This window comes from Artibeus jamaicensis, unplaced genomic scaffold (genome assembly GCF_021234435.1).
Source record: "Artibeus jamaicensis isolate MK-2021 breed Jamaican fruit bat unplaced genomic scaffold, CSHL_Jam_final contig_452, whole genome shotgun sequence".
Lineage (NCBI taxonomy): Eukaryota > Metazoa > Chordata > Mammalia > Chiroptera > Phyllostomidae > Artibeus > Artibeus jamaicensis.
This window is the reverse complement of record NW_026521837.1, coordinates 3,739,210-3,759,551: the sequence shown is the minus strand read 5'-3', so window position 1 is coordinate 3,759,551 and position 20,342 is coordinate 3,739,210. Positions and strand designations below refer to the sequence as shown.

The following is a 20,342-nucleotide window of genomic DNA, read 5'->3' as shown; positions in this document are numbered from 1 at the left end:
TTCCTAATCTTCTCCTCATTTTTCTGAATTCTTATTTCTTCATTCCTTTCTGTTTGACCATTTTTTTCTTCCTTCTGGTTCTCTCCCTTGATTTGAGTCCCAATTTTCTTTCCATTACTATTGGAATCTTTTGTATCCCCATTCATTTCAATTAATTTAGCTTCCATATGTTTCTCTAATTTGTGGCTAAAGTCAACCAGTTCTGTAAGGATCCTTATAACCAGTGTTTTGAACTGTGCATCTGAAAGACTGGCTATTTCTTCATCACTTAGGTCTATCGGTTCTGGGGCTCTGAGTTTTCCTAGAGCCATTTTTGGTCTGTTCGCGCTGTTAAGCTTCCGAGAAATCCAGGAAGCTCAGAGAGTCCCAAAGAAGTTGGACTCAAGAAGGAACACACCAAGGCACATCATAATTACATTAGCCAAGATTAAAATGAAGGAGAGAATCTTAGAAGCAGCAAGAGCTAAGGGGACAGTCACCTACAAAGGAGTTCCCATCAGACTGTCAGCTGATTTCTCAAAAGAGACCTTACAGGCAAGAAGGGGCTGGAAAGAGGTATTCCAAGTCATGAAAACCAAAGATCTACAACCAAGATTGCTCTACCCAGCAAAACTTTCATTTAGAATGGAAGGACAGATAAAGTGCTTCTCAGATAAGACCAAATTCAAGGAGTTCATCATCACCAAGCCCTTATTATATGAAATGTTAAAGGGACTTACCTAAGAAAAAGAAGATAAAAAAGACGAACAGTGAAAGGACAGCAAACTCACAGTTATTAAGAACCACACCTAAAACAAAAGCAAACTAAGAGGATAGCTAGATCAGGAGCAGAACCATAGAAATGAAGATCTCAGGGAGGGTTAGCAATAGGGGAGTGGGAGGAGGGGAAGGGGGGGAGAAGGTACAGAAAATAAGTAGCATAGACAGTAGATAGAAAATACATAGGGGGAGGGTAAGAATAGTAGGGGAAATACAGAATCTAAAGAAATTGAGACACATGTTCATGAACTAAAGGGGGAAATGGTGGGGGAGGGGTATGCAGGGTAGAGGGGAAGGGAGGGGGGAATAGAGCAAATGTAATGGCATAATCAATAAAAAAAATTTAAAAAAAAATAAAGTCATTAAGTGCTATACAAAAAAAAAAGAGAATCTCAATTAGTGGGTATATCTGTCAAAAGTCTAGCTCCCATTTGGGGAGTTATTAATATTCATAGAGTTAATATTTTTCTATAGAATTCTTCACACTTAATGTACTTTTGAAATACATGCACTTGGATGGAAATCTGTTGTCTTAAATGGATCATTTAATTTTTACTCTCATATCTTCTTAATATTCAGGAATGCAGGGTACTACTAAGAAAATAGGTATAAACTGTGACTACAGTGATAAATAGAAAATTTTAAAGTCTTTGGTGAAGAATTAATAAATTGCCTTATTATCAAAAATTATATTGATCCCATAAGAAATACACATGAGTAGAAAACACTAACAGATGATGAAATTTCCTATTTGGTAGAGAAAGAAACAACAAAAATCTTAAGAAGAATTTAAGAAAAATATGAATGAATCTTATTTAAAATATTTGTGTATTTGTCATTTTTAGAAAATAAGTGATTGAGGTAATTGCATAATAAAAATATTATGTGTCATTATATTTTTCTTTGGATCATGTGGTTATATAGAAGTTTATCTTAACGTAAGAAATCTTTCTTGTGTTATTGAAACATTTTCACCTTCACAACCCAAAGACTATTTCACAATATCCTGTTTTGTTAAGTGATGCTAGTTCTCCAATACTGTATATATGCCAAAAGTGAATTAAAATTCTAAGAGGATTCATTGCCTTACAATTCTGATTTTATATTTGTCTTTTATAGCTTATTAAAATTCCAGTTGTGTCAATGAGTGGCCAGGATCTGAGAAGCAGTTAGTCTCCCAACTAGTGGAGGGCTAGAGCTAGTATAGTAGCCTGTACTTCTGTTTGCCCTTAACTATCCAACTCTCAGATATTGACCAGTGGAACAAAGTAATTGAGCAACTAGGAACACCATGTCCAGAATTCATGAAGAAATTGCAACCCACAGTAAGAAACTATGTGGAGAATCGGCCTAAGTATGCAGGACTCACCTTCCCCAAACTCTTTCCAGATTCCCTCTTTCCCGCTGATTCTGAGCACAATAAACTCAAAGGTAAGCACATCAGGGACAACTTCAGAACCACTATGTGTGTGAGGGGGCTAGATAAGTAAATGGTAGAGACATCTCTGTAGTTTGAACTACCTCAATTTAAGGTGAGGTCTTTCTTTTTTTTTTTTAATTTCACTAGACTTTTGTTGCATTGTGTATACTTGAAATAAATTATTGGCTAAGGCTGAGAAGTCTTTATAAGGTCAGTTTTTCATTATGATGGTTATTTATTGTAAGGGTCTCTAAAAGTAATGTAACACAATTATAGTCATAAATATAATTACTACTGTATAAGTGCTAGGGAATATAGTAGGAGATTAATTAGAGACAGCAGTTCTAGGTCTCTTCCAAGGGTGTCTGATTGATTCAGGGGAATAACCTGGCTCAGGAGAGATATTTCTTAAAGGATCTTTCTTCCAAAGGGCAAGTAAGTGGAGGGTTTTAGAATTGTCTGAATATTCAAAAGAAAATACTGAAGTATGTGACAGTGTGGTCCAGGTTAATTATTTCATGGACCTTACTTAAATTTTTAAAGTTATTTTGCAGTGTATCTCTAGGACCAATATAATATATATTAAAATCATTGTTTCAATTCTTTTTATTACCTGGAAAATATTTCCAACACTAGATTTTTATTGTAAAACCTTGGAGAAGCAGGTATCTGAGTTTTAGTTGTGTTTTAGGGAATGCTTAACCATGTTTTTTAAAAAAAATTAGTTGACAAATGAGATTTTACTTACACATTTTATACTCAATATAGACACTGTAATTAATAAGTAATTCTTCAGACTACTATGTCTATAGTCATGAACTTTAATAACAAATCTTAGTTTCTTCACCCACAAAATTGGGATAATACAGGGTCCGGCAGAAGTAATGCCTGCTTGAGTGTGGTAAGTAGGATAATCATATGGGTGTAATAATTTATAGTTTGAATTTGAACATTTCATCTAGAATGTCATATGGTGTGCTTGAGTATAATGCTGTCATGTTACAGAATTACATTCTTATAATTTTGTATTAAAGGTTTTGTAATAAAAAGGGGGAATTATTTGTGTCTGACCCTGTATGGCCTCAGTCAGAAATAGAGACAGGGAATAAATTTGTATAAAGTATAATATAAATAAAAATCTAATTCTTACTTTAACTTAGGACATTTCTGAGAATGTCCTAAGTGATTTTGAACAAATTGGATTTGACACCTGTCATTATACCTGGCACACAGTGAACAAGTAAACATTTATTATTTTGTAAATTGAACTAAAGCTTTCACATCAATTTGTTTGCTAAGTCTTGTGGATTTTTTTTTCTCAAAACCTGACCCTTCTTCTCTGTCCTTAAAGCTTCTGCTCCTATTGAAATCATCTTCATCTCTCTTATCCTAAAGATCAACCCTGGCCTTCTTGCCTCCCTTAACCACTTTAGCTCTTTTCCTAGTTCAGAAAAGCTTTAAAAATAAGCAGTCTACTCTAACTCCACCTGCTACCTTTTAAAAAACTATTCTTTTAAATTTATTCTTATTTATGTGAGCAATACATGTACACCTTCTTTCCTCCTCTAAGGTATTTTCAGTTTGTTGATTATCTTTACAGACCTTTTCTATGCACTTACATTACCTAAATAGAGATAGGGAAATATTTTTTGTCTTGTTGAGGTGGGACAGATTTACACACATAGCATCATGATCTATGGATCATTCTGTAACTTTTTTTTCACTTACCAATATGTCCATGTGAGTGTACGAGGCCTGTCCAGAAAGTATCCAGTCATGTACTATGAAAAAAATAGAGACACTTATTGAAGAAGATACAAGATACAAGAAACTTTGAACATAGGACAGTGATGCCTCTGTCCCCTTCAAAGTAGGCACCTTGGGACCTCACAAACTTCTCCCAATTGCCATCAGCTGCTCCCTCGTATTTCCCTGAATCTCACCAGTGACCTAAAATCTTTTCTCTTTCAAAGGTGATTTTAGTATTGGGAAAAGCCAGAAGTCCCATGGCTTAAAGTCTGGGCTGTAGAGGAGCTGAGTCACCTGAGTGATCTGATGTTTCACCAAAGACCTCTTCATGAGATGTGATGCATGAGTGGGCACATTGTTGTGACAAAGCTGCCATTCAACAGTTGCCCATAGCTACAGCCTTTTGAATCAACCAAAGAGTTTCCACAGAGACATGTTCAAGCTTAATGCAAAATTTGATGCAGATTCATTGCTCTACTTTCTCAGTCATTTTGAATGCAATGACCACACAGTACGCATGCTCACTCAGTGGCCTTTACCACCCCTACTGATTAGTAGGGTGAAGTCACCATTATGTGCAATCCCATCCACTCCCCATGGCTGCCAGGTTAGATAGATGTCATGTAAACTGTTCTTGTTATATTAACAATGGTTGGACTTTTTCTGGACAGATCTCATATGTAGAGTTACTGCATTGTTTTCAATTGCCAAATACAATTCCAAGGTATGGTTGTTATCAAAGGCCATTTAGCTACTCTATAGATGGAAATTTAGATTGTTTTTAAAACTTTTCATTCCATAACCAATGCTGCAGTGAACTCTCCTTCTGTATACATTATATGACATGTGCACTTGTCTCTCTGGGCTGTATATTTAAAAGTGGAACTGCTGAGTCATAAAGTATTCACATTTTAAACTTTGATAGATACTGCCAAATTTGCCTTCTAAAAAACCTGCATCATTTATGTTCCCATCGACGTGAAAGAAATTACCTAGTGTTTGTGGATATTGTACCATCTTTTATTCTTGAAAATCTGGTAGGTAAAAAATATTTCATTGTTTCATTTTGCATTTCCCTAATCATTTGGTGAAGCTACATGATGTTCAGGAAGAAAGTGATCTTTATTTTCTTAGTTTCTTCTCCCTCCAACAAATTTCCTTGCCAAAATAAAAATTTTACTAATTATTTTCCTTTTTTATCATTCCAGCCAGCCAAGCCAGGGATTTGTTGTCAAAGATGCTAGTGATTGATCCCGCCAAGAGAATATCAGTGGATGATGCCTTACAGCATCCGTACATCAATGTTTGGTATGACCCTGCTGAAGTGGAGGCGGTAAGGCCTAGGCTTCTTTTACTTTCTTTCCACAAACAAATCATAGTAAATGGGTGCTCAGTGGTGAAAACTGAGAGAATTAGAGCACTCGCATGTACCTTTGTGAAATTCCTGTCACAAAGTTATTACTTACCCTCTACAAGTTATTTTCTTCTACTTACATTTCAAATGCATTTCTTTTTCAGGATTTTCAGTGATGGTGATTTAATCCAACAAAGCTTAGTTGTCCTTGAAACTCTTATATTTGTTTTTGTTAAATTGTCAACTCCTTCTTTGTGTTTATCAGCCTCTCCCGATGCCAACTAAGTAGCAGACACTGTAATAGAGGATAAGTTACTTTCCCTCTATCTCCATTGTAAGATGCCTGCCATTAGAAAAATGTAGTGCCAGAAACATTTTGGTTATAAAGTTTATGACAGGCCATTGGTGACTTTGTGAAACCTTGCATACATTAGGTGACAAAAGCTGGGTATTTCAATGAGGACATCATTTCAGGTTGATTCTAAAAGGATTTCCACAGCAAGGTGTAGCTCCATATTTTAAATCTAGGCAGTTTAAGAATGCTTCTCCTCAGAAGCATGACTCTCTTTTCTTTCCTTTTTTAAAACTATTTCTCAGCCACTTAATATCTTCTCCTTTTTTCTTTTCTCTGTGCGGCGTCTGCATTGCATAAAACAGTTGGGGTGTTGTTGCCCCCTGCGACAGGCGTCCTGAAGGAAACATCCTTCTGTCACTCTTCTAAATGTTGCTGTTGTCCATGTTGCCTTTCCCCCAAACATCAAAATCTTTAGAATGCCTGTGCTCAATGATGTGATTTGAGTTTAGACAATAGCTTCAAATTACTTTATTTGAACTGGTTCTTAATCTTCTATTTGAAATACTCTCTTTGCTTGTTTTCTTGTGTCCTTCTCTGCACCCCAGCTACTCTTCCTTGAGGATAGTTTGCATTGTTTCAGCTCCACTTCCTCTGCTTCATCATGTGCTTGCCCATGTCAGAGATACCAGATTCAGACTGACTTCTTATCTTTTCATTCTTCATGGAGAAGCGAGATCTGATAGGTGGCAGTGAGGATAGGGTAGAATCACATTTTATAGACATGATATTAAAAAAGCTACTTTTCACAGCAACCCAATCCTTAAGCATTCAAAAATTTCAGAGAAAACACTTCTCTGATAAAGGAGTCTCCCAATTGTGGAAGCAGGAGTGTAGTCTTCAATAACATTCCCTTAAGATGTGCTCACTTGAACAGTTTCACAGTGATGAAATTTTATTTTGCTTCAAATGAATTTTTATTCACTTGATTTGATTTTTACAAAATAAAAATCCTAAAATTAAGCAGATTAAAGAACCTATGTTATTTTCAAAATATATTAAATATACTCATCTTTTTATAAAGTGCAATATTCATTATAAGTCACTTGCCCAAAATATCTATAGTTTTATTCAGTGAATAAAAATTATAAAATAAACACTGATTAACATAAAAAAATTTCAAGTGTAATTATAATGATTTTAAAACTAAATAAATTAGTGTTGTAACAAAAAAATAATCTTTTCAAATTTTTCATTCTTGGGAAATACTTTCAAAGATTTTCTTGGGATAGAATGAAATAATGAAATAAGTAAGATGAAGTATAATGTATATGTATGTGAAAATTAAGTATGAGAATATTTTTCTCTGTTGATTTTCAAGAACATATTTTAGATTATGTTGATAAAAAAACTTTAGAGAAGCATAAATTATTTGAAATTATTGCTCCTTGTGTATTTTTTTTTACAGTGTTACATTGTTCTTTATTTGTCTATGTATTTACATTTATCTATAAAATATATGCTTTCATGTTGTTGTTTAGTATGTTTTTATTTGATTGCCCTAAGCATTTCTTTTTTTTTCTTTTTTTTTTTATTTTCCATTTTTTTTTAAATTTATTTAGTTATTTTTCAAGTACAGTTTTTTGTCTATTTTTCCCATCCCAGCCTCCCCTGCCCCTTGCTCCCCACCTCCCTCCCATTTCCTCCCCCCCCTTAGTTCTCGTCCCTGTGTCCTTCCTATTTGTTCCTCCGAATCCCTCCCCCTTTTTCCCCTTGACTTCCCTTCCTTCTCCCCATCTGGTCACTATCCCCCGCTCCTTGTGTATTTTGATAGTTCAAATTATGTGGCATGTTTTTTCCCTTGCATCTAATGTAATGTGTGTAATCTGTTTGTAATGTATTGTGGCCTAGAGTTTAATTGGTGTCACAAAGTCTGCATTTGTAATTCACTTGTAATTATGTTGCCCAAAAAGAGATTAATGAACATTCTCAATGAATTTTTAAATTTGTTTTAACTTTTTATGAAGAATCCCTTTGAAGAATGAAAAGATGAAATTTAGGGTACTAAAGTAGCTAGAACCATTTTTCAACCATTTCAATATTATAGTGTTGGGGCATGGGTAGCAATAACATAAGACTTAGGAATTGTAAGAGAAAGGTATTATTGAGCCTAAAGGTCAAGGACGATGGATTGGTTAACACACAGAACAAGCAAGTATTTAGCAATTTGACTAGGATCATTAGTTATACAAGGGTAAACATTTTACAGCTGGAAATGTTGCAGTGAATAAGGTGGAACCCTGATGCTAGGGAAAGATTAGTTTATTACCCTATGAAATGTGTCACAGAGGTCACAACTAAGGATGTTGGAAGCACTGATCGCTATGTTTTCTGAAATATCCCTAGAATTAGTGCCTTTGTTGTTTGTGAACATATTTTAATGTAAAATGACTTTTTTTACAGACACATGGTAAAGCTATAATGGAATTGTGTGTTCTACAATCCAAATAAATGGAAGTATGAAATAATCAAAATTTCCGTAATCAGGAGCCATCAGAATATCCAAGTTTAAACAGCCTTTAAGTAACTCATGTTAGAGAGGGGGTAAATTCAAACCTGAAAGGAAACAAAAAGAAGTTTCATTGGAAGAAAATAAAGGCAAGTGGAGTTAGGAATAGAGGAGAAAGTAGAAAAGATTGTGATGGCTTCAGGAAAAGTAGGAAGAAGAGTAATGTTATGTGCACTAATTTATTAATCATACCACAGGCTATCTTCACACATTTCCAAAAGAGCTAAAGTACAGAATGAAAAGAGAAGAGCATATGAAAGTTGTCCTAACTCTGAGAGAAAATTATTCATGTAATCATGAAGTTGAAATTTTTGAAAATCAAATGATAAGGTTAAAAGCGACCTATCTGTATAATAGTGCAGAAAGATTTTGAAGTTATAACTGCTCAAATTTTAGCAAGTTTTTACTCAAGTAATATGTAGAATAATAAAATCATGTGCCCCACACAGAGCACAAAGGCCACATGTAAATCAATGCTGTTTCATGAAACATTTGGAAGGCATTTTAAGTCTCAATATTCATCAACAGGTCAGTGGCATCGTACACACATGCAACGTATTGAGTTCTATGCATCTTCACAGGTGTAAAGAATGAGCTAGGTTTAAATTTCTCTTTTGCTGCTTACTATTTGGTGAAGTTTTTTTAACTTTGCTGCCACTCAGTTCCTTTTTTAAACTAAGAATAGGAAGCAATCCTACTTACTGCATAGTGTTCTTCTGAGAACTTAAAGACTTAATGTTCATAAAGTGCTTAGTACAGTACTTGGCAGCCAATAAGTATCATAAATTATTATTATTATTACTTTTATTACTATCACTAGAATGACTTTGACATACAAACCTTTACTAGCTTTTGATATTAGTAAAAACAGATATATATGCAGTGAAAAAGACCAGCTGGATAAGAAAATGCAGAAATATTCCATAGCATTAAAAATAATCACTAAAAATGACCTAGTTCCTACAAGATTTTAAAATTTTTCTTTTTTCTTTTTTTTTGCTGATGTATACCCACCTCTACCTTCCAAGTGTAGGAGAATCAAGTGCCATTAATTTAAATCAAATTAAAGAGAAATGATATAGTTCATAATTCATCATTGTAACTATCATTATGAAACTGGGGGATATTTAGGGCTATTTGTGGAATTCATTTGGAATATTTACTCTGTGCTCTATTGGAGGAAAAGATAGAAACAGTGAGAATCAGTTGCCTTGCTTCTTGCCAGATTTTTGAGTTTAGAGACCTTGCTATGTTGGAGGGTGGCTTTCACCCTGCAACCCCTGAGCAGAGGTATAGAGAAGCTTTAAGGATATTTTCACAAACTAAGGAGGAATAGTTTAAGGATGTCTCAAGGCATATGAAAAGAGAAATGGAAAACCTTAAATGTGACCATTAAAAAAAAAAGTTTTATTTTGCTCAGACTCCGTGAGAAAGTGCCTGCGTGCACAGACCTTACATAAGGTTTCTGTAGTGGCTCTGCGTTACTTGGGGTGAAGAGAGGGACAGGAAGAAGAGGGAGAGATGCACTCAGCTACCAAACCAAAGACATCAAAACTCCAAGGAATCATCATAAGGAAGCTAATTAAAATGTATGGGGCCAGAGAAGGTCATTTCTTTATTTCTGAATTCATGACAAAAAGGAAGGATCACAACCTCGTATTGGAACCACCGTCTAAGAGGGATTGGGGGTGGGGCCCGGCTTGCAGCCCGCAGTCATCAGTCACATCCTGGGTTGTGCTGAAGCCTTGGTCTCACAGAGGCCCTGATAGAGTCCTAAGTAGTGAAAACTTTACTCTGGGAATCTGGATGGAGGAGCAGGTTGAACGGGTCAGGCAGCTGGTTTCCAAGGTTCTGTTCTCCCGTGAGTGCCTGGCTGCTTGAAAACTCAGAAAAGGAGTGGTAAATAAGATAGGACCTTCTGTGTGGAAGGCACATCAGAGTTACAGAAGGGAATGCTAGAACAGAACCTTGGAGCATGGGTCTGCAGCTGAGAAATAGACTGAGAAGAGAGGTTGGGCATGTTTTTGTTGGGAATATAAAGTACATGTACCATCCTTACAGAGACAGAGGGGAAAAGTTCTGAGTAATCCAAACCTAACCAGTTTGAGTGGAGCATGCTAAGGGAAGCAAGGCTGATTGATGCCGCACTTGTTTACAATTTCTTACCTAATTCAAGATTAATTTAGAAATTGGGATAGGCAGGGTGGGAATTTCATGTACCTTTATAGATTCTGAGTTAAACAACCTGGTCTTCAGATTCCTGGTGAGAGTGTACCCTGGGAAACAGAGTATTGCTTACAAGTGTTGGTGCTGCAGTTCAATTAAAATAAGCACTTAGAAAATGTAAACACAGAATGTAAAAACAGCAATGTTACACATTTACTGTTTGTTTATAATATAAGGTAATTCAGAGAGTCTTATATGAATTATTTACTATTCCATTATTTTAGGGATTATGTTTTTCTTTCCTATAATGAAAGAATTTATAGGAACACGTTACCCTATTACATTAAGGTATTTTATTACAAAGCCATCATAGATTTTATGCCCTTTGAGCAGAGTTGCAGTCAGACATTGCTTTAACCTTTTTGTCTGCCACTGTATTTTACTGGTCATTACCAGAGAAAGCACATAGAAAGGGGTGGCCAACCATGCAGGAAATGCATTATTTTCAATATTCTTGTGACATAGATATATAAACTTTAATGTTGCATATATCTGGAAAACTGTTCAAAATAAACCTTAAATGAGAGCTTAGAGATCATTATAAATAGCTTTGTGAAGCAGTTCAGCAAACATCAACATTCAGAATATCAGGTGTACAATTGTGAGCAGCTATAGGGACCCAGGACCAGAAATTATGAGGAGGACGGTGCAACAGGGCTGGATGTGGGAGCAGAGAACATAAAGAAGAGAATCAGAAGCCTGTGGTCAGAGTAGTACAGGTTCCAGAGCTTGGTCTGAGCCATCCCAGATGAGAGCTGATGCAGATGCTTGGACAAATCAGGTAGGGCAGACAATTAAGTCTAGTTCCGAAGAGATATTTGCTCTAAAGTTAGCGTTCTGAGCAGATGCCACACTAAAGGGAATTTAATCAGTGGGAAAACTAAGGATATAATTTGCAACTGTCCAGAGCCACTACCAACTTGAGCAAAGAGGTGGTTTTCTGGAGCCCAGAGATAGGTAGTGATGACCTATCCAGGGGGAGCTGGGATCACAGACACAAGCGATACAGCTGCCTCTAAAAAGAGCAATGGGGAGAAATGGCCTGGCTTCTCCTCACTTCCCCATATTCTAGTGATAGTTTTCTGGTGGTAGCTGAGACTAGCCCTAAGCCAGCTGATAGGCGAACTTGGAAATGTAGCCTACAGGGGATATCCTCTGATATACATAGCAGATAAATGAATGATGAGGACCGTATCTATGGGCAATTAGCTCAGGGCTGCCAAATACCTATTTGTTCTTTCCTCATTTCCATCTCTGAATCCCCAACTAAGTAAGTGATCATCCACACTTAATCTGACAGGAGAAGGTTTTGGAGACTGGATGAGGTGCTCAGGAGCCTCACTGGGTAAAAGTGTAGTAAACATTACCTCTTATAACCCCTAATGACTATCATATTTCCCTAAGTATCTTGTGATTTCTTTTTAAAATTTATTTATTTATTTGTTATTCGAGTACAGTTTTCTGTCTTTTACTCCCATCCTAGCCCACCCCCCAGTGCTCCCCACCTCCCTCCCATTTCCACCCCCCTTAGTTTTTGTCCATGTGTCCTTTATACTAGTTCCTGAAAACCCTTCCCCTTGTGATTGCTTAGAATAAGTACTATACCAACATGTGAGTCTTGACCTAAGAGTATTTCTCATCAGTTTTCAACTGAATGTGTGCACTTCTTTCCTGATACATGTTGATGCCACTTTTTCAGTTGTTTGTTATGTAGCTGAGCCAGTGTTGGACAGCAGGTGCATGGCAGGAATGGGAGTCAGGCTGGCCGTCTGCCTTCCTTCAAGTCTCTTTAATTGTACTCTTCTGCTGCCAAGTAGGTTCAGTAAACTAAAAAATAACTCTAATTTTTCTTTCTTTTCACTCACCCATTTAGTTATTTCTTTTTTGTCTGTCCACTTTTGAGCCCTTTCCCTTTTTGGTCCAGCTCTACAGAGCTATTTACATAGGCTCTGATTATTTGTTAACAGTTTAGCATTTATTTATGCATTCTGTAACTGTTTATGGAACCCAAACTGTGTGCCCCATACTGACCTTGGCGCTGAATTTAAAAACAAAAATTAAAGTACTTGCGTTCATTGGTCTTGGTGGGCTTTTATTTCTTTAATAGCTGTGGAAATATTTATTGGTTGGGAATCTTGTAATTTATCATCTTTGGATATAAATTCCTCCAAATGTGGGTAATCTGTCTTATTTGACTACTTAACTTGTTTAGTATTTAATTTTCCAAATGTAAGAAGAAGCTATGATAACTTGTCCTTTTAATGTTAATTACTTATAACTAAATTGCCGTGACTACCTTAAAATCTTTAACCAGATAGACATCAGTTGCTTTGAATTAACAAATTATGATGACCTATCTCTAGCTATGATTAAAAAACTGTTAGCCTTTGTTTTTTCCCAGTTTTATTTTATTTTATTTTTTTACTTTTTAAAAATATATTTTATTAATTATGCCATTACAGTTCTATTTCCCCCCTTCATTCCCCTTCACCCTGCATACCCCCTCCCCCCACCATTTTCCCCCCTTTAGTTTATGACCATGTGTCTCAAGTTCTTTAGATTCTATATTTCCCATACTATTCTTGCCTTCCCCCTGTTTATTTTCTACTACCATCTATGCTACTTATTTTCTGTACCTTCTCTCCCCTTTTCCTTCTCCCACTCCCCTGTTGCTAACCCTCCAGGTGATCTTCATTACTATGGTTCTGCTCCTCATCTAGCTGTCCACTTAGTTTGCTTTTGTTTTAGGTGTGGTTGTTAATAACTGTGAGTTTGCTGTCCTTTCACTGTTCATATTTTTTATCTTCTTTTTCTTAGGTAAGTCCCTTTAACATTTCATATAATAAGGGCTTGGTGATGATGAACTTCTTGAATTTGATCTTATCTGAGAAGTACTTTATCTGCCCTTCCATTCTAAATGAAAGCTCTGCTGGATAGATCAATCTTGGATGTAGGTCTTTGTATTTCATGACTTGGAATACTTTCCAGCCCCTTCTTGCCTGTAAGGTCTCTTTCGAGAAATCAGCTGACAGTCTGATGGGAACTCCTTTGTAGGTGACTGTCCCCTTATCTCTTGCTGCTTCTAGGATTCCTTCATTTTAATCTTGGCTAATGTAATGATGATGTGCCTTGGTGTGTTCCTCCTTGGGTCCAACTTCTTTGGGACTCTCTGAGCTTCCTGGATTTCCCAGAAGTCTATTTCCTTTGCCAGATTGGGGAAGTTCTCCTTTATCATTTGTTCAAATAAGTTTTCCACTCATGGCTGTTCCTCTTTCCCTTCTGATACCCTATAATTCAGATGTTGGAGTGTTTAAAGATGTCCTGGAGGTTCCTAAGCCTCTCCTCATTTTTTTGAATTCTTGTTTCTTCATCCTTTTCTGTTTGGTCATTTTTTTCCTTCTTCTGGTCCACTCCTTTTATTTGAGTCCCAGTTTCCTTTCCATTACTATTGGTTTCCTGTGCATTTCCCTTCATTTCAATTAGTTTAGCCTTCATATGTTCCTCCAATTTGTGACTAAAATCAGCCAGTTCTGTGAGCCTCCTGATCACCAGTGTTTTGAACTGTGCATCTGAAAGTTTGGCTATTTCTCCCTCGCTTAGATTTATCAGCTCTGGGGCTCTGAATTGTTCTTGAGCCATGTTTTGATCTGTTTGTGCCTGTTATGTATGAGGAGTGGAGCTTTAGTTGTCCACCAGGGCAGGGCCACCCAGGTTGCTGATTTGCGATGCTGTATGTGTGGAAGTGATCAGAGATGGACAATGGCAGCTCCCTCTGCTGCTTCCGGCAGCTGGGGCCTGGGAGGTCCATCTCAATGCGAGGTCTGTCTCACTGGTAGCTCCTTCACTGGTTTATCTGCGCGTGAATGTGTGACCGCGATCAGCCCTCAGTGGGTCCAACACCTTGTGCCCTCAGTGGGTTCGCCCGCTTCTCCACACCTGGGATCCACCCACGGCTGCTGGCGCACCTGGGTATCGCGCCTGGGTTGGTCAGGTGGATCTTTCCTGCCTGACCCCACTCTGCTGCTGGCTCTGCCCCTCTTACCGGTTTGGCTGAAGGGTTTGTTGTTGTCGTACTTCCATGTAGTTCAATTTTCTGTGGTTTGGCTGCGTTTTTGTTGCTGAAACTTTGTTGTTTTTAAACTTGGTTGTGCGAGAAGATGCAGTGCTTCCACCTATGCCTCCATCTTGGCGGAAGTCCCCAAAAAACTGTTAGGCTTTGAATATAAATTAATGTAAACTGACCAGGTTTTAGTAGCTGAAGTGCATAGATTATTACTTGATAATCAAAGAATCCCAAAGTTGGTATTCTATATAATGAAAAAATTTTAGTTATAGTTTAAAGATTCCTCTATAAATATACTGATGACCTGGGACCTTTAAACAAACTTCAAGTGGTTGAGATAATGGTGGGGAATTATTCTCATCCTCTATTTTGAATTTTTTGAATATATTTTTATATTAAAAGATAATATCATTTGATTATGAATATTATATGTTTATTTGCTCTAGTAACTTACTTCATGAATGAGTTCTTGCTTGTCTTATCTTTGCTTTCCTTAGCCAGTTGTCTTTTACTAAATTCTGTTGGGTACCTAAGTTCCTAAAGTAATGTGATATGGAACATGGTATGGGGTAGGCTTAGAAATGGGTCCAATTATATGTGTATTAAATACATCTGTATTTAGATTTAGGATTAAGAAAAAATATGATCTACCATGAATATGAATTTGATACATCTAATGTTCAAAAGTTCATCAGTAGTTATCTACATTTTGGTGATAAACCACTGAATAAATTGTATATGGGCTTACTTCAAATATTTTATAATCTGGTGAGTCTGTGTTTGTGTTGTGTTAAACATGAAGTACCTAGAAGATTTGAGTTGAATGACTTATAAGTTAATCATCTGTCTGTTTAAGCTCTGTCTCTCCTGTTGAGACAAAAAGGGGATTAAAATCTTTGTAACTGACATTTCCCTTCAGTGAGTAATAGCAAAAGATTAGTCCATGTCCTCAGTGCAGCTTCTGAATAGGTAACCAATCTGAAATTCAGAAACTACTGTTTTTCTTAATTCTCTCCACAGGATACATGCTTTAAACAGTTTATAGACATTATTTTTGTTTGCCTTTGTGTGCCAGAGAAGAAAGTTATTTTGGATATGAATTTTTCTATAAGTTTTTAGATATATTTTTATTGATTATGCTATTACAGTTGTCCCACTTTTTTGTCCCCTTTATTTTCCTCTTCTTTGTACCCTCATCCCACCATCATTCCCCTCCCTTCCTTCATATCCATGGGTCATACATATATGTTTTTTGGCTTCTACAGTTCTCATACCATTCTTAAGCTCCTCCTGTCTATTTTCTACCTACCATTTATGCTTGTTATTCCCTGTCCCTTTTCCCCCATCTGATAACCGCCCCCCCTCCGATAATCCTACATGTGCTCTCTATTTCTGTGAATCTGTTCCTATTCTAGCTGTTTGCTTTGTTCATTTTGTTTTTGTTTTTAGGCTCAGTTGTTGATAGTTGTGAGTTTGTTGTCATTTTACTGTTTGTATTTTTGATATTCTTTTTCTTAAGTAAGTCCCTTTATAATACGGGCTTGGTGATGATCTCCATTATCTTGACCTTATCTGGGAAGCACTTGATCTGCCCTTCCATTCTAAATGACAGCTTTGCTGGATAGAGCAATCTTGGATGTAGGTCTTTAAATTTCATGACTTTGAATACTTCTTTCCAGCTCCTTCTTGCCTGTAAAGTTTCTTTTGAGAAATCAGCTCATAGTCTTATGGCAACTCCCTTGTAGGTAACTGTCTCTTTTTCTCTTGTTGCTTTTAAGATTCTTTCCTTATCTTTAATCTTGGCTAATGTAATTATGATGTACCTTGGGGTGTGCTTCCTTGGGTCCAACTTCTTTGGGACTCTCGGAGTTTCCTAGGCTTCCTGGAAGTCAATTTTCTTTGTGAGATGGGGGAAGTTCTCCCTCATTATGTTTTCAAATAAGTTTTCAATTTCTTTTTTTTCCTTTTCTCCTTCTGGCACCCCTATGATTTGGATGTTGAAACATTTAAAGGTGTCTTTGAAGTTCCTAAGTCTAGTGATCTTATTACTAATTTGCTTCTTGATGCTATACTATTGTGCCCACTCTTAGTAAGTAGAAAACAAAACAAAACTACTTTTTTACATCTTTCAAATTATATTTTTCTTAAACTTAAATTTGGAAAACTTACAAGAATTTTTTTTCATATTTGCCACTACATGTATCATGATATATGATAAAATACATCAATTGAATATCTCAGGAAAGTCCTATGTTGAGCTTTTATAAAGGGAATTACTTTTAACAAGACTTCTCAGATTGTTTCTAGCATTTCGGCAATATCAATAAAAATATTAAATATTTATACATCTAGGACAAACATTTCCCCATTACAGAGTAGGGAAAATAATGATTAACTTTGATACTTGAAATTTTTAATGTTAGTGATCTCATTCCATGATGTGTTATAGCATTCACTATGTGTTTTAAATTAGACAATTCATCTAAATATTTCCCAAGTGCTTGTCACCTGTCTGTAATATGTGTGCAGGTCACGAGTGGCCTTATATTTTCAGGAGGTGGGAGTATGAAGAGGTTACTGAGTGTTGCTGTAAGGTCAAACATCATTAGTCTCTTCTCTCCATTCTAAAATTGCCATCATTTAAGTTTTGTTTTTCAGACTAAGTATTGCTATGAATTCTTTTAAATATGATTTTTTCATACTCACATGGAGTTAATAAACTGGCTGAATCCCTCTCTCAGCTGTTCCCTCCATCTGTCCTGACACAAGGACTCCTTCTTTGAGTCATGATTTCTTATTATTGCAGCACGCATCTTGCTGTGAAAAGGCTGGTACGACCCTCTGGCAGGCTTAACCCGAGAAAGAGTTTAGTGCCATCTATCTGTCATAGAAGAGCCTTTTAGTATGGAGTTGAACTCTAAGTAGGTTTGTTATATCCAGAGTATATATAAATTTAGAAATATGTAGGAAGAAACATGACCTATAATGGATTTAAATTTGATGCACTCTAATTAAGTGTTTAATTATAGAAAGAGCGATTCATATTTTCTGAATGTCATTTGCTTGGTGAAAGGAAACTCAATGTCTCTAATTCCTAATATCTGCCATTTGTGGAATTCTAAATTTCCATCTGTTCATGATGATGTAGTCTTTCAGCAGCAAAATGTGAGCAATTTACTAATTGCCTTCCCGAGAAAATATAACTTAACATTACATTTTCCATGCCCAGTGCCTCAGATGTTAAAGTAAATATATCTTTTTGAATCACATAGGGATTGCTTTGATGCCATGTAGCATGTTGGTGGGAGCTTGTCAAAATGTTTGTTGTACGTAGATTCAGCCACCTGCTTTTGGTGGATCCTCTCCTTCCTTGACTTATAAGAATGTACTTGACTGAAACACTTATTTATTTCTAAATTAAGCAAGATATTCTGCTGAAATAAAAACACTCTTTTTGATTTCAAAGCATTGGGATATTCAGAATCCATTGAATTTATGAAGTTCTTGAGTGTCTAAGCTGGACCAGTGGCATGGTTCATTTTCAGGAGGTGGCTGTTTTGCTGACAGGTGGAATCTGTGTTCAGATTTTTCTTTTCCCATATTACCTTGTGTCCTTTAGATGGTGATTACTATTAATTTCTTAAATAGCCTAGTAAAAGAGAAGTCTTTTTAAAAGGTGAGAATGGAACAAAAATTCTTTTTTCTAGAACATTCCACATCTGGTGCTCTCTGAAAGGCTGAGTAATAATGTTCTGTTGGATTCTTCCAAATGTATGATTTTTTTCTTCTCTCCTAATTATCTTCTTAGGTACTGTGAGATCCACTTACTTAATTCAAGGAAATAGGAACTTGTGAGAATAGATTTTATTTTCACAGTATTTTCATCCCAAGAAGAAAGAAATTATGTAATTGTGAAATCTGTCTAGGATGCCACAAAGTAGTGTCATCTACATACTGTGAAAGAAAAGACACAAATAATGCTTTCATCTTGTAGAGCTGTTCCTAACAGATAAGCAAAGCAGTCAATGTTGGAACTGGTACAGTGTTCTGTCAATGAAAAACTACCACATTTTATAGTAACAGAAATAATAAAAAGAGAGCGAAAGACTAGAAGTAGGTTAGAAAAGAGAATCTGTTATTTCTGTTAACCTTGAGATAAAAAGAGGTCATAAAAATGGCTGATCTCTAGGAAATACAATTTATTTGGTAATTTGCATTCCTGCTTTGTTTGCCTATCTGCATTGCTGCTAAAACAATCAAATTATACTGTTCCATTCCTACAAATTTTTGCCTGTCATGAAAGAATCACCTCTAAATTCATATGTATATTATTTCAAGGACAGATCTAAGTCACTCTCATCTATCCTCCTATCATTTCGAGTGTTTTCCGTATAGAACCTTTATTGACCAAAAAACAAAGTGATATAGCTCTGCAGAGGTAGCCATGTTTTCTGCAAGGCCCATGTGTTAATTATTATACATAAACCTTGTAACTTAAAAGCCACCTTTGCTCTATTCCCAACACTAATATTTATATGGAAGGTGGCCCTGTTTAAGTTTCTAAATCTGCTCTGGATTGCTACTTAAAATGTATTTCTTTGCCCTATCTTTACCTGATTCACTGAGGTTAAATTACGTGATAGGCTATTAATAATATACATATATTGTTAATATATATATATACTCTTGCCCATCCTATACAATTCAACCTAAAACATGTTTATTGTGTCCATGTGCTATACTGAGCACTGTACCAGAGTAAAGATATACAAATGAGGGAGACAGTTCCCAGCCTATCAGAGCTCACAATCTAAAATGAAGCTCTTTTACTCTGAGATTCAATAACTCCTAGAGGTTCTGCGGATTAGACTCAGAGGGCTATGAAAAATATCCTGCAATTAGATGCCTATAAGTATGTATTGCATCTTCCTAGGGATATAGTTCATGGGCTGTGTGAGATTTTTGAAAATTTTACCTCCAAATTTAATTCTAAATATTTTGCAAAGCACTCTTTGGGTAGAAAAGGTTTTAGATGATGGGGCTATAAAAATATGGGTAATTTACTAGTAGAGTTGACTACTAGTTATAGACATAACCAAGAGCTTTAATGTACTTAGAAAATGTCAGCTTATTTCTTTGAGGTAGTTTTTAATTTGTGTGAAAAGATCCTTGCATCTGTAAAGTTCCTACTTTTTGAGGAAAATGATATAGAGGGAAGTGACATAAACATAAAGCACTATGCCTTCAATTTTCATTATTATAATTTAAAAATTTGTTGAAAGTATGAAAAAATTTCTATGGCCCTCTGCAAGCTAAAAATGACATTTCTTCAAGAAATAGAAATTAACAGCTAGTGAATACTTTTCACATAGCAAGCTCCTTTATTCTGTTTTGATGCTTTGGAGAGTTCATTTGGCAGGTTGGTTTACAGCTTTGTGGGGGATAGTTCTACAATGAATAACACAGTTTATGCAAATAACTGGCCCAACTTTGCTCAAACCTTGCTTCTACTTTGTTTCTCCTGATGAAGCACTTCTTCTGCACTGTTCCTTTTTCTTTGTTATGTCTGCTTCCAAAGGTTTTTGTTTGTTTTATTGTTTATTTTTTAAGGTTTTTATGTTACATTTGAACATAAAAGTGAAACAATCAAATGAACAGCAAAAACACATAAAAGTCTTAACTTTCTTCACTATGAAGGGGAAATCATAGGTTAAATTAATCAGCCATCTATTTAATAAGTCATGCTTAGAGTTGGGGAAGCAAGCTCTCAATATTAGGGAGCAAACTGAGAGTTTTCCCATTCTAGGAGAGACCGGAGCTCATTGGAAAGTATAATCCTTAATGATGCCAAAAATGAATATGCATGGTCTTCACAAAGAAGACCATGCATATTCATTTTCACATGGTCAT

The 20,342-nt window shown here is 36.0% G+C and overlaps 1 protein-coding gene across 4 annotated transcripts in view; it reads left to right on the top strand.

Annotated features, from left to right (window-relative positions):
* MAPK10 (mitogen-activated protein kinase 10) overlaps nucleotides 1–20,342 on the top strand; it is a 340,107-nt gene that overhangs the window by 283,871 nt on the left and 35,894 nt on the right. For all 4 annotated transcript variants that reach the window (XM_037163882.2, XM_053666317.1, XM_053666318.1 and 1 more), the window contains 2 exons: nucleotides 2,008–2,190; nucleotides 5,137–5,261. In XM_037163882.2, coding sequence (XP_037019777.1) covers nucleotides 2,008–2,190; nucleotides 5,137–5,261 — 308 coding nt within the window. The remainder of the gene's footprint in view (nucleotides 1–2,007; nucleotides 2,191–5,136; nucleotides 5,262–20,342) is intronic.